This window comes from Neomonachus schauinslandi, chromosome X (assembly GCF_002201575.2).
Source record: "Neomonachus schauinslandi chromosome X, ASM220157v2, whole genome shotgun sequence".
In the NCBI taxonomy this organism is placed as follows: domain Eukaryota; kingdom Metazoa; phylum Chordata; class Mammalia; order Carnivora; family Phocidae; genus Neomonachus; species Neomonachus schauinslandi.
In genome coordinates, this window is record NC_058419.1 from 54,685,610 (window position 1) to 54,700,319 (window position 14,710).

Genomic DNA, 14,710 nt, shown 5'->3' on the forward strand with positions numbered 1-14,710 from the left:
CCTTCAGTTTTCTCATTTCTAGTTGGAATAATAATGTAGATTATATAATGTAGGGTTATTGTGAGGATTGAATGACTTAATACATGCCACTTTACCTGTGTAAGCATACTGCACCAAGGAATTAAGTGCATTAGGATCAACTCCTTCCATCCTGACCTCTTCTTGTTTGGCTTCAAGCACATCATTAGTAAACATTGCAGCAAAATAATCAGACACTGCGCTGAGAACCAACCTTGAAATAGGAATGTTTCATAGGAACTTAAATTAGTCAGTAGTTTCATTGAAAATCATGAAGTACAATCAGTAAGTTTGTAACACTGCTGAGTTTGTTATCTGCATGAATCTTGCATAGTTTGTAACATTGCTGAGTTTGTTATCTGCATGAATCTTGCAGAGTTTAGTAAAGTGTAGTGAAATTAGAAAGGTAAATTAAGTAGGTTGATTTTCTTTTGAGGGTTTGTGCTGTTTTACATCAATTTCTCTGAAGTTTGGCTCTTCTAAATATCACACAGGGAAATGGATCATATATGCTAATGCTTTTTCAATGTAGGAAGATAAAAATATATTCTCCTCAGCATTCTAATTTGTTTTCAGTGGACCAATTCATTCTCATTCACATGCTATACTCATGAAATTCAGATCTGTCTGCATAAGGATACTTACCGATGGGCTGGGATTCGGAGGTGTCCAGCAATAAGTAGTACATCACACAGTTGTTTCTCTTTCAGGTAGTTCTCCATTTTGTGGAGAGTTTGCTCTGCATGGTTTATAGCATGGAACTGCTCCTCAGATCTGTTGACATTCATTTCTTCAGGATTTTGTGTATCCAATCTGAAAGGTGGGTAAGAGAGAGAATATGGTTTATTCTCTTAGTGAGTGTGCAAATGTCCAGTGGAAATTTGGACACACCAACTTCTAAAAGAAATATACTGGATTAAAGTTAAATTAAAGTTAAATTAAAATTTGTCCTCCAATCACTATGATTACTGTCTAATTTTCCATTAAAGTGAAGTACCATAGTTCATAGTTATACTTGGAATGGAACCATAAATATGTATAGTTCCATTGAAGGGCTAGTGGTAATTTTTATATGCACAAACATAAATTTCAAAATGTTAGCCTCTTTCTTTGATTTTTATTGGTATTACAATTATGCCATTAGGCATAAAATTGTAGTGATGATTCAAAATACATTTCAAATTTAATTATGTCCTGAAGCTTCTCCGTGGAATACTCATTATGTATTTCTTGAAGAATCTCAAACTTAAGAGTTCCATAAAATTCTTTACAATGTCAGCCCCATCAAAAAAATATACAATTTCCATCTTTTATATCTTTTTTTCCCATATTTATTGAGATATAATTGATATATAACATTGTGTGAGTTTCAGGTGTACAGTGTAATGATTTCATATATGTATATATTGTAAAATTATTACCACAATAAGGTTAGTTAACACATCCAGCACCTCACATAGTTACCATTTTTCATGTGTGTGGTGAGAACACTTAAGATCTAGGGTCTTAGCAACTTTCAAGTGTACAATACAGTATTGTTAACCATAGTCACCGTGCTGTACATTAGATCCCCAGAGCTTATTCATCTTCTTTTCTTTTCCAGATCAATAGATTTTATTTTATTTTTTTAAATTTACATTCAAATAGCCAACATATAGTACATCATTAGTTTCAGATGTAAAGTTCAATAATTCATCAGTTGCATATAACACCCAGTGCTCATCACATCATGTATCCCCCTTAATGCCCATCATGCAATGACCCCACCCCCACCCACCTCCCCTCCAGGAACCCTCAGTTTGTTTCCTGTAGTTAAAGAGTCTCTCATGGTTTTTCTCCCTTTCTAATTACTTCCTATTCAGTTTTCCCTCCCTTCTCCTATGATCCTCTGCAGTTTCTTATATTCCACATATAAGTGAAACCATATGATAATTGTCTTTCTCTGATTGACTTATTTCGCTCAGCACAATACCCTCCAGTTTCATCCACATCGATTCAATTGGTGGGTATTCATCTTTTCCGATTGTTGAGTAATATTCCATTGTATATATATACCACATCTTCTTTATCCATTCATCTGTCGATGGACATCTTGGCTCTTTCATCTTTTTTTGTCTGTTTTCTATTTTTTAATTTTTTTATTATTATGTTCAATTAGCCAACATATAGTACATCATTAATTTTTGAAAGAGTGTTCAACGATTCACTAGTTGCACATAAACCCAGTGCTCATCACAGCATGTGCCCTCCTTAATACCCATCACCCAGGTACCCCATCCCTCTACCCCCTCCCCTCTGCAACCCTCAGTTTGTTTCCTGGAGTCTAGAGTCTCTCAGGGTTTGTCTCCCTCTCTGATTTCTTCCCATTCAGTTTTCCTTCCCTTCCCCTATGGTCCTCCGTGCTATTCCTTATGTTCCACATATGAGTGAAACCATATGGTAATTGTCTTTCTCTGCTTGACTTATTTAACTTAGCATAATCTCCTCTAGTTCCATCCATGTCCATGCAAATGGTAGATATCCATCCTTTCTGATGGCAGAGTAATATTCCATTGTAAATACGAACACATCTTCTTTGTCCATTCATCTGTTGAAGGATATCTTGGCTCCTTCCACATTCCAAAGATACAGATGTAGTGAAAACAAGGGGCACATGCACCCCAGTGTTCATAGCAGCAATGTCCATAATAGCTCTTTCATCTTCTAACTGGAAGTTTGTACCCTTTGACTATTTAAGCAAATATGATGACTGTTGAATTTACAATGAAGAAAGTTGTCTACATGTTTTTTCAGCAACACACAATGGTGGGATTTAAATATTAGCACAAGCATAGAGAGGCTTACAATCAGTAGAAGCTTAAATACTTAATGCTTGGATGAACATACTTAATTTTTTTAATATTGTCTTTCTTGCTTTCAGGCATCATTTTCCAACCACCATTAGTTTTAGTTTCCCCCACCCCCAACTCAGCCTGTGTTTCTTTTAAGATAATTGGTCCAGGGCAACATTACTTTCTGTTTAATTTAAATAAATGATTCATCTCTGAATCTTCTTTTTTTTTAATCTCTGAGTTTTCTTAACCTTTAAAGACTCTTTTGGACATTCAGTCACAGTATTACATGGATAATTAAGGTAGCATAGTATGAATATCCTTAAAAATTGTATGCTACAAAATATGTTTTTGAGAGGAACAATACTTTCTCACCATAGGCAAGAAAGCATTCAGGTTTCACTTAACTCAGTTAAGTTAAGGAAACCTAATCTTTCCTCTGCTCAAGTAATGGCTTGATTTACATTGAGTCAATCAAACATCAATGTCATATTATCTTAGCTTTCCTCATGTATACTCCATCATTTATTGAAGAGGATCATATTCTAAAGGAGGAATATATTTTGGGAAGTCTTGGCCAGGAAATAATTTTATTATGTGAAATTTCTTCAGCCTAATTTGGTTAAGGACAAAAAAATTATCTTTAATTACTGACTAGTTTGGGATGTGTTTACTTGGGCACACAAATTTATTAGATATCTGCAGTATTTTTTATAATTAAAATACAGATTTTTAGAATCAAAATCCTATCAACATGAACCACACACAATTTTGTTATGTTTCAAAAGACAGAGGCAACTGTAGCTTGTGTCTCATTAAGAAGTAAGAAATTAGTACACAAAGAAATATGGATATATCAATTTATTGCATCCAAAATATAAAATACATATTAAGCTAAATATATAAAATATTATAATCTATTCTTGGTCATTATTTAAGTAGACTGTAATAAAACAAGTCAAGCAAGCAAACAAACAACAACAATTAAACTATTGAAACATAACCCAATCTGAATGAGTTCCCAGAGCTCATAAATTACAATTCTCTTGCCTCCATTTTAAATATTGTGATGTCAGGTCAGATGTTATAATGGAAGCCAATGCATCAGAGAATGTTCTTCCTTTTTCTTTATTGTATGATATCTACAGATGGTGACATGGGAAGCAGCATGCTGAAATGAAAAAAGCATCAAAATGCCTAGATTTAGTTCCTGCCCTTGTATACAAGCTGAGTGATCTTGGGCAAGTCACTTTATCTTTCTAAGCTTTAGTTTTCTCCTATAAAATGGAGATAAAAATAATACTAATACAAATACTACCAACAGTAATGCTTATGTCACAGGGCTCTTCAGATGATTACATGAGAAAATGTACATGAAAATCTCTGTATAAATGTTAAATTTTGTGTTAAGTTCATTCTAACTACCAAGATGTAGTATTTCCATAAATATCTTTAAAATATTTTCATATGGAACGTTATTCATTTAATTAATATACTTCAATTTTTAGAACAGTTATAGAATTATAAAAAAAAAAAACTTTGACAAGTACAGAGAATTCTTTACTTTTGGTTGTCGTAACTATGGAAGGGTGTTACCGGCATAAATTGGTAGAGGCCAGAGATATTAGTAAACACCCTATAATGCACAGGGCAGCCCTCTACAATAATTGTTCAGCCAAAAATTTCAATGGTTCCAAGTTTGAAACACCCTGGTCTATCTCTTAATTCTATAGTTAGTTTTTAAGAACTTGAAAGCAGAGGCTATATTTAAAAAACAATAATAAAGGATGCACCTAATACAATATTTTGTACACAATTAACATGTAATCACTGATTTAATATTTAAGTCTAATATCAGTGACTAAATATGAAATCTTGCCATTTGCAATGACGTGGATGGAACTGGAGGGTATTATGCTGAGCGAGATAAGTCAATCAGAGAAAGACATGTATCATATGATCTCACTGATATGAGGAATTCTTAATCTCAGGAAACAAAGTGAGGGTTGCTGGAGTGGGGGGGGGGGGGAGGGAGGGGGTGGCTGGGTGATAGACATTGGGGAGGTTATGTGTTATGGTGAGCATTGTGAATTGTGTAGGACTGTTGAATCACAGACCTGTACCTCTGAAACAAATAATACATTATATGTAAAAAAAAAAAAAAAAAAAAAAAAAGAAGAAGATAGCAGGAAAGGAAAAATGAAGGGGGGAATCGGAGAGGGAAACGAACCATGAGAGACTATGGACTCTGAGAAACAAACTGAGTGTTCTAGAGGGGAGGAGGGTGGGGGAGATGGGTTAGCCTGGTGATGGGTATTAAGGAGGCCACGTACTGCATGGAGCCCTGGATGTTATATGCAAACAATGAATCATGGAACACTACATCAAAAACTAATGATGTAATGTATGGTGATTAACATAACATAATAAAAAAACTAATGATGTAATGTATGGTGATTAATATAACAATAAAAAATTAATAAAAAATAAAATAAAATATGTTCTGATTTAAAAAAAATATTCTACATTAACTTTTTTTTTTTACTATGGCAAAATGGGTAAATTTATTGAGTTTAGACAATGAGGAGGGGAATATGGGCAATCATTACAAAGAACCATTATTGTTAATAACATTTTACCATACCAAAAAACTATTTTAGACCAAAATTTTTAGAATAGTTTTAAATTTTCAGAAAAATGGAAATGATAATAGAAATTTACAGATCCACACTCAATTCCCCCTCTATTATTAATATCTTACATCAATATGTTACTTTTTTATAATTAATAAACCAATACTGATATGTTATTATTGACTAAAGTCCATACTTTTTTCAGATTTCTTCACTTTTTACTTAATGCCCTTTTACTATTCCAAAGTCTGTATATCTTGCAATAACTTCTTCATTTACTCCATTACTGCCTTCATTTCTACTTAAGTTAATTTTCTTGTAATGAAATGTTTTAATTCCCTCCTCATTTCTAATTGTGAATATTCTATATATATTTCCATTGAGATTACATATAATAACCTAAAGTCATAACAATTTATTGTAACCAGATAAATCTAACCACATCACATAGACAATGATTCAATTGCATAGAAAACTGATTCCTTTATAACTATGCTCCTCCCTTTTTGTTATAGACATCACGAGTTACACTTTTATGTATTGTGTACCCGTTATCACAGATTTATATTCTTTTTTATGTTTCAGACTCATAAATCCTATAGAAGAATAAAAAGTGGTTCTGAGCCAATATTATATTAATACTTGTTTTTATATCTTGTTTTTATATTTGCCATGCATCTTCCATTTTCTGAGGACATTATATTTTTGTTTGGAGTTATGGTCTAAGATCTTTACTTCCAACTTGAAGGATTCCCTTTAATATTTCTTGTTGGACAGGTCTAATGGTAATAAACTCTCTTTGTATTTATCTAGGAATATCTTAATTTTGCCAGATACAGAATTATCAGTTCACTTTTTCCAGTACTTTAAATACACCATCTCAATGTTTTTTTGTCCTACAAGATTTCTGCCAATGGAACCACAAATGATGTTATTGATGATTACTTATATGTGACTTCCCACACTAATTTCAAAACGCCCTTTTACTTCTGACAGTTTGATTACAATGAGTCTTCTCTGGGTCTATTGGATTTATCCTTTTGCATTTCATTTAGCTACTTGTATTTTATCTATTTATTTATATTTTATTTTATTGAAGTATAATTAACATACAGTGTATATTAGTTTCAGGTGTGCACCATAATGATTCAATAATTCTATACATCACTCAGTGTTCGCCATAAGTGTAGTCATCATCTGTCAACAAACAACATTATTGCAATCATATTGACTATATTGCTTATGCTATATTTTTCATTTCTGTGACCTATTTATTTTATAAATTGAATTTTGAACTTCTTGATCTTTACCTATTACACCCATCCCCCCACCCACCTAACTCTGGCAACCACCAGTTCTAAAGATCTGGATATCTGTGTGTATGTGTCTTTCTCTCTTTCTTTCTTTCTTTTTTTTTTATTTGAGTATAGTTGACAGAATGTTACATTAGTTTCAGGCATACAACATAGTGATTTGACTTCTCTATAGGTTATGCTATGATCACCAATACTGTAGCTACCATCTGTCACCATACATTGCTATTACAATATTATTGACTATATTGCTATGATGTACCTTTTATTCCTGTGACTTATTCATTCCATAATTGGAAGCCTGTATCTCTGACTCCCGTTCACCTATTTTGCCCATCCCCCCACATGCTTTTTCTCTTACAACAGTTTGTTCTCTGTATGTATAGATCTCATCCTGCTTTTTATTCATTTATTTGTTTTTTTAATTCTACATATAAGTGAAATCATATGGTATTTGTCTTTTTCTGACTGACTTACTTCACTTAGCATTATACCCTCTAGATCCATCCATGTTGTTGCAAATGGCAAGGTTTCATTCTTTTTTATAGCTGAGTGATATTTCATTTAATATCTATCTCACATCTTCTTTATCCATTCCTTTATCAATGGACACTTGGTTCTATGCCTTTACAGCATTTGAACTATGGTAAAAGGCACACTGTAATATAACCTCATTCAGATCTTTAACTTCAAACTTGGAGGGTTTTTTGAGGCTCTTCAAGAATGTCTTTAAAGAGTATGTATTTTTTTAAATTTATATTGCGAAATAGCCTTCCAAAGAGACTGCCAAAATTAACTCTCACCAAAAATTTAAGATAATACGTTCAATTCTTTCTCACAGTAAAATTGTTATAAAATAGTTTTGCAGCAAAAGCAAACTGAAGGGTTTATTTTTCTGATGTCTGTTTTACTACTCTTCAGAAAAACACAGGAACCTTCAATATTATCCTTAAAATTAAATAAAATCAGACAACAGTAACTTCTGTGATATCAACACTATGGTGGATCAAGAAGCTCCATATCTTCATTCTCTCATGGAAACATCAAGTAAAGAAATACAGACTGACTAAAATAGCTTTGTGAGGGCCTGGGTGGCTGAGTCAGTTAAGTATCTGCCTTGGATTCAGGTCACGATCCTGGAATCCTAGGATCGAATCCTGCATGGGGCTCCCCGCTCAGCGGGGAGTCTGCTTCTCCCTCTGACCCTCCCCCCTCTCATGCTCTATCTCACTCTCTCTCTCACCCTCTCTCTCTCAGATCAATAAATAAAAATAAAAAAAATAGCTTCGTGAGAGCTCTGGAATGTAGCAACAAAACAAATGCCTAATCAAGAAAGAGTCACATTCAAATGAATAAGAAATTTCATGGTATTTATGCTTGCTCTTGTACCACCCCTACACAGACTAGCATGGTGCAATTGCAAGAAAACAGATTATAACTTGATTTCCTTCTCAGGATACGAGAAAAATTGTGGAACATATTTGCCACATTCTAGCCTGTCTGTAGACCACCCAGAAACTGTTTTCTTTTTTTTTTTTTTTTTAAGATTTTATTTATTTATTTGAGACAGAGAGAATGAGAGACAGAGAGCATGAGAGGGAGGAGGGTCAGAGGGAGAAGCAGACTCCCTGCTGAGCAGGGAGCCCGATGCGGGACTCGATCCCGGGACTCCAGGATCATGACCTGAGCCGAAGGCAGTCGCTTAACCAACTGAGCCACCCAGGCGCCCCAGAAACTGTTTTCAATATTGCTTAGTTTAGAGCTCAGTTGAAAGTGTCAGTAAAGTTTGGATCTCAGGTTAGAAGTCCCAAAAGTTAGTGGCATGCATCACAGCACATGAAAACTGTGAAGGGACTGCAGATCCATGAACACCTGGGGTAAGAAATTATGAGCAAAAAATATATCCAAAGCTGCAAGAAGTAGGGGTAAGACATAAAGAAATTAAGACATGTATAAGTAGCCATATAAATGAGAAGTTTGAGTAGAAAACACCCATTCAAGCCCACAGAAAGTCCATGCCCAGAAAAGGTCTGATAAAGAACTCAAACCTTAATGTTGGGCTGATTAGTAAAATACTTCCCCACAAGGAACCATTATGCAAAAATTTGTAAAGATGGCTGTCTTTCCAAATGCCCATTTTTGACAAAAGATCAGAAGACATATGAAGTAACATGGAAACATGGCCCATTCAAAAGGAACAAAATAAATATACAGAAACTGACCTTAAAGCACTATAGGTTTTCACATTTTGTATAAATAACTTTCTTAAATATCCTCAGACTGCTAAGTTAAAACAAAAAAGAGCTAAAGGAGATCAGAAAAACAATATATGAAGAAGATAATATCAACAAAGATATAAAGATTTTAAAAAGAACCAAACAAATTCTGGATTTGGGAACTACAATCCTGAATTGAAAAATTCACTAGAGATCTTCAACATCAGAAATGAACCAGTGTAAAAATCTGTGAACTTGGAGACAGGTAATATGAAATTATAAATCTGAGAAATATGAAGAAAAAAATGAAAAACAGTGAATGGAGAGGCACCTGGATGGCTCAATCAGTTAAGCTTTTAACTCTTGATTTCAGTTCAGGTTATGATCTCAGGGTCATGGTGTCAAGCCTCCCACATTCGGTTCTGCACTCAGCGTGGAGTCTGCTTGAGATTCTCTCTCTCCCTCTGCCCGTCCCCCAGCTTGTGTGCTCGCTCTCTCTTTTTTTCAATAAATAAAATCTTTAAAAAAAACAAAAAAAGAAAAACAGTGAATGGAACCTTAGAACTTTATGGAACATCATAAAAAATACCAATATCTGCATAACTGAAATCCCAACAGAAGAGAGAAAATAAGGGTCAGAGAACTTGTATGAAGGTATAATGGTAAAGAATTCCCGGGGATAAATCACCAAGACAGCATGGTACTGGCACAAAAACAGACATACAGACCAACGGAACAGAATAGAGGACCCAGATATGGACCCTCAACTCTATGGTCAAATAATCTTTGACAAAGCAGGAAAAAACATGCAATGGAAAAAAGACAGTCTCTTCAATAAATGGTGCTGGGAAAATTGGACAGCCACATGCAGAAGAATGAAACTTGACCATTCTCTAACACCATTCACAAAGATAAACTCAAAGTGGATGAAAGACCTCAATGTGAGACAGGAATCCATCAAAATCCTAGAGGAGAACATAGGCAGTATCCTCTTTGACATCAGCCACAACAACTTCTTTCAAGATAGATCTCCAAAAGCTAGTGAAACAAAAGCAAAAATGAACTTTTGGGACTTCATCAAGAGAAAAAGCTTCTGCACAGCAAAGAAAACAGTCAACAAAACAAAGAGGCAACCCACAGAATGGGAGAAGATATTTGCAAATGACACTAAGATAAAGGGCTGGTATCCAAAATCTATAAAGAACTTCTCAAACTCAACACCCAAGAAACAAATAAGTCAAAAAGTGGGCAGAAGAGATGAACAGACACTTCTCTGAAGAAGACATACAAATGGCTAACAGACACATGAAAAAATGTTCATCATCATTAGCCATCAGGGAAATTCCAATCAAAACCACATTGAGAGATACCACCTTACACCAGTTAGAATGGCAAAAATGGACAGGGAAAGAAACAACAAATGTTGGAGAGGTTGTGGAGAAAGGGGAACCCTCTTACACTGTTGGTGGGAATGCAAGTTGGTACAGCCACTTTGGAAAACAGTGTGGAGGTTCTTCAAAAATTTACAAATAGAGCTACCCTATGACCCAGCAATTGCACTCCTGGGTATTTACCCCAAAGACACAGATGTAGTGAAAAGAAGGGCCATATGCACCCCAATGTTCATAGCAGCAATGTCCACAATAGCCAAACTGTGGAAAGAGCCGAGATGCCCTTCAACAGACGAATGGATAAAGAAGATGTGGTCCATATATACAATGGAATATTACTCAGCCATCAGAAAAGATGAATACCCAGGTTTTTCATCAACATGGATGGGACTGGAGGAGATTATGCTAAGCGAAATAAGTCAAGCAGAGAAAGTCAATTATCATATGGTTTCACTTATTTGTGGAACATAAGGAATAACATGGAGGACATTAGGAGAAGGAAGGGAAAAATGGGCAGGGGGAATTGGAGGGAGAGATGAACCATGAGAGACCATGGACCTGAGAAACAAACAGGGTTTTAGAGGGGAGGGGGGCGGGGAGATCGGTTAGCCCGGTGATGGGTATTAAGGAGGGCACATACTGCATGGAGCACTGGGTGTTATACAAAAACAATGGATCGTGGATCACTACATCAAAAACTAATGATGTAATGTATGGGGATTAACATAAGAATAAAAATTAAAAAAAAAAACTAATGATGTATTGTATGGTGACTAACATAACATAATAAAATTAAAAAAAAAAAGAATTCCCAAAATTTCAGGTAAGATATAGATTTAAAATACAAGTAGCTTTACAACAATAAAAGCATTCAACAAAGTAGGTTTTGAGGGAGTATACCTCAAAATAAATAATAAAGGCCATTTATGAAAAACCCAAAGTTAGCATCATATTCAATGGTGAGAAACTGGCAGCTTTTTCTCTGAGATCTGGAATAAGAAAGAATGTCCACTCTCACCACTTCTATTTAACATAGTACTGGAAGTCATACCACAACAAGAAAAAGAAATAAAAAGTATCCAAATTGGAAAGGAAAAAGTAAAACTCAGACTTTGCAGATGACATGATATTGTATATGGAACACCTTAAAGACCCCACCAAAAAACTACTGGAACAAGTACATGCATTCAGTAAAGTAATAAGATATGAAATCAATGTACAGAAATCCATTGCATTTCTATACATAATGAAGTAGCAGAACAAGAAATTAAGGAAGCAATCTCCTTGACAAATGCAGTAAAAAGAATGAAATACCCAGGAGTAAGCTTAACTAAAGAGGTGAGAGACCTGTATTCTGAAAACTATAAAACACTGATGAAAGATACTGAAAATGGCACAAACAAATGGAAAGATACTCCATGCTCATGGATTGAGAGAATGAATATTATTAAAATGTCTATACTACCCAAAGCAATCTATGCACTTAATGCAATCTCTATCAAAATATCAGCAACTTCTTTTCACAAAACTAGAACAAATAATACTAAAATTTGTATGGAATCACAAAAAACTTCAATAGCCAAAACAATCTTGAAAAAGAACAGAACTGGAGGTATCCTAATCCCAAACTTCAAGATATACTACAAAGCTGTAGTAATCAAAATAATATGGAACTTGCACAAAAATAGACACATGGATCAACAAAACAGAACAGAGAGCCCAGAAATAAAGCCACGATTATATGGTCAATTAATCCACAACAACAAATAAAGGCAAAAACCTGCAATGGGATAAAGATAGTATATTCAAAAAAATGGTTTGGGAAAACTGGCAAGCTACATGCAAAAGAATGAAAGTGGGTCACTTTATTACACCATACACAAAAAAATTCAAAATGGATTAAAGACCTATATGTGAGAACTGAAACCATAAAACTAGAAGAAAACTTAGGCAGTAAATTCTTTCATATCTCTTATAGAAACATTTTTTCTAGATAGGTCTCCTTTGGCAAAGGAAACAAAAGCAAAAATAAACTATTGGGACTACACCAAAATAAAAAGATTTTGCACACCAAAAGAAACCATCAGCAAAACAAAAAAGAGAACCCACTGAATAGGACAAGATATTTACAAATGATATATCCAAAAGGCAGTTAATACGCAAAATATATGAAGAACAAATACAATTCATCACAAAAATCAAATATTATTATTAAAAACTGGGCAGAGGATCTGAGTAGACATTTCGCTAAAGAAGACATACAGGTGGCCAACAGACACATGAAAACATGCTCAATTATCACTAACCATCAGGGAAATACAAATCAAAACCACAATGAGATATCACCTTATACTTGTCAGAATGGCTAGAATCAAAAATACAAGAAATATCAGTGCTGGTGAGGATCTGGAGAAAAAGAAACTCTATTGCTTTGTTGGTGAAAATGTAAATTGGCACAGCCACTATGGGAAACAGTGTGGAGTTCTATTAAAAAATTAAAAATAGAAATACCATATAACACAATAACTCAACTAATGGATATTTACTCAAAGAAAACAAAAACACTAATTCAAAAAGATATATGCACCTTCATGTTTATTACAGCATTGTTTACAATAGCCAAGATATGGAAGCAACTAAAGTGTCCATTGCTAAAGAAATGGATAAATAAGATAATATATAATATATATAATATAGATTATATATACAATTGAATATTAGTCATAGAATGAAATTTTGCCATTTGAAAGGACATGAATATAGCTACAGAGTATTATGCTAAGCAAAATAAGTTAGTCAGAGAAAGATCAATACCATATGATTTTACTTGTATGTGGAATTTAAGAAACAAAAGAGCAAAGGGAAAAAAAACAGAATGGAAGGCAAACCACAAAACAGACTCTAAACTATAAAGAGTTAGCAGAGGGGAGAGGGGTGGGTGCATGGATTAAATAGGTGGTGGGGATGAAGGAGTGCACTTGTGATGAGCACTGGGTATTGTACAGAAGTGTTGAATCACTATATTGTACACCTGAAACTAATATTACACTGTATATTAACTAACTGGAATTTATTTATTTATTTATTTATTTATTTATTTATTTATTTATTTATTTATAGATTTCATTTATTTATTTGAGAGAGAGAGCACAAGCAGGGGGAGGGGCAGAGGGATAAGGAGAAGCTGGCTCCCCGCTGAGCAGGGAGCCAGATTCCTGGCTTGATCCCAGGACCCTGGGATCATAACTTGAGCTGAAAGAAGACACTTAACCGACTGAGCCACCCAGGTGCCCCTACCTGGAATTTAAATAAAAACTTGGGGCACCTGGGTGGCTCAGTCTGTTAAGCATCCAAATCTTGGTTTCAGCTCTGGTCATGATGCAGGGTCCTGAGATCAAGCCCTGTGTAAGACTCCCTACTCAGCGGAGAGTCTGCTTCCCTCCTCTCTGCTCCCCACACTCATGCATTCTCTCTAAAATAAATAAATAAATCTTTAAGAATCAATCAATCAATAGGTATTAAGGTGGGCACGTGTTGTGATGAGCACTGGGTGTTATACACAACTAATGAATCATTGAACACTACATCAAAAACTAATGAGGTACTTTACGGTGGCTAACTGAACATAATAAATAAATAATCAAATAAATATGTTAATTAATTAATTAGATCATGTGTAGAAGCAAAAAAAAAGAGAAACAAAACAGATGAACAAAGGGAAAAAAAGACAAACAAAAAAGAGACTGTTAAATATGGAGAAGAAACTGGTAGTTGCCAGATGGGAAGTGGGTTCAGTGATTTGTGAAATTGTTGAAGAGTATTAAAAGTACACTTATTGTGATGAACACTGAGCAATGTATAGTGCTGAATTGCTATATTGTACACCTGAAACTAATAAAACACTTTATATTAGTTATACTGGAATTTTATAAATAAATAAATATCAATCAATCAAAACAAAAACTTCATGTGGATGGAGTGGGCACTGAGAGAACTGACAATTGCCTTATCTGGTACATCTTATAAACTTATTTCTCTTCGGAGTTGCTACACATTGGGAGACACAGAAGTATATCTAATTTTATTTTATAATAAACTATATAATTTACAGTTACAATTATGGTGCAAGTTCCCATGTAAAAACAAAATAGATTTTATTTTTGTCTACGCTTATCAGAAAAGGAAGGCTTACATATCCTCATACATTACCAATACAATAAGAAGAAGAAGAAGAAGAGGAAGAGGAAGAGGAAATGGGAGGAGAAGAAGAAGAAGAAGAAGAAGAAGAAGAAGAAGAAGAAGAAGAAG

General features: G+C 34.4%; 1 protein-coding gene across 1 annotated transcript in view; it reads right to left on the bottom strand.

The window, feature by feature from the left end:
- The window catches only part of KLHL4 (kelch like family member 4), a 172,601-nt gene that overhangs the window by 75,413 nt on the left and 82,478 nt on the right, over nt 1-14,710 (bottom strand). The window contains 2 exon segments of the mRNA XM_021692332.1: nt 96-232; nt 664-831. Of these exon segments, the coding sequence (XP_021548007.1) occupies nt 96-232; nt 664-831 (305 nt within the window).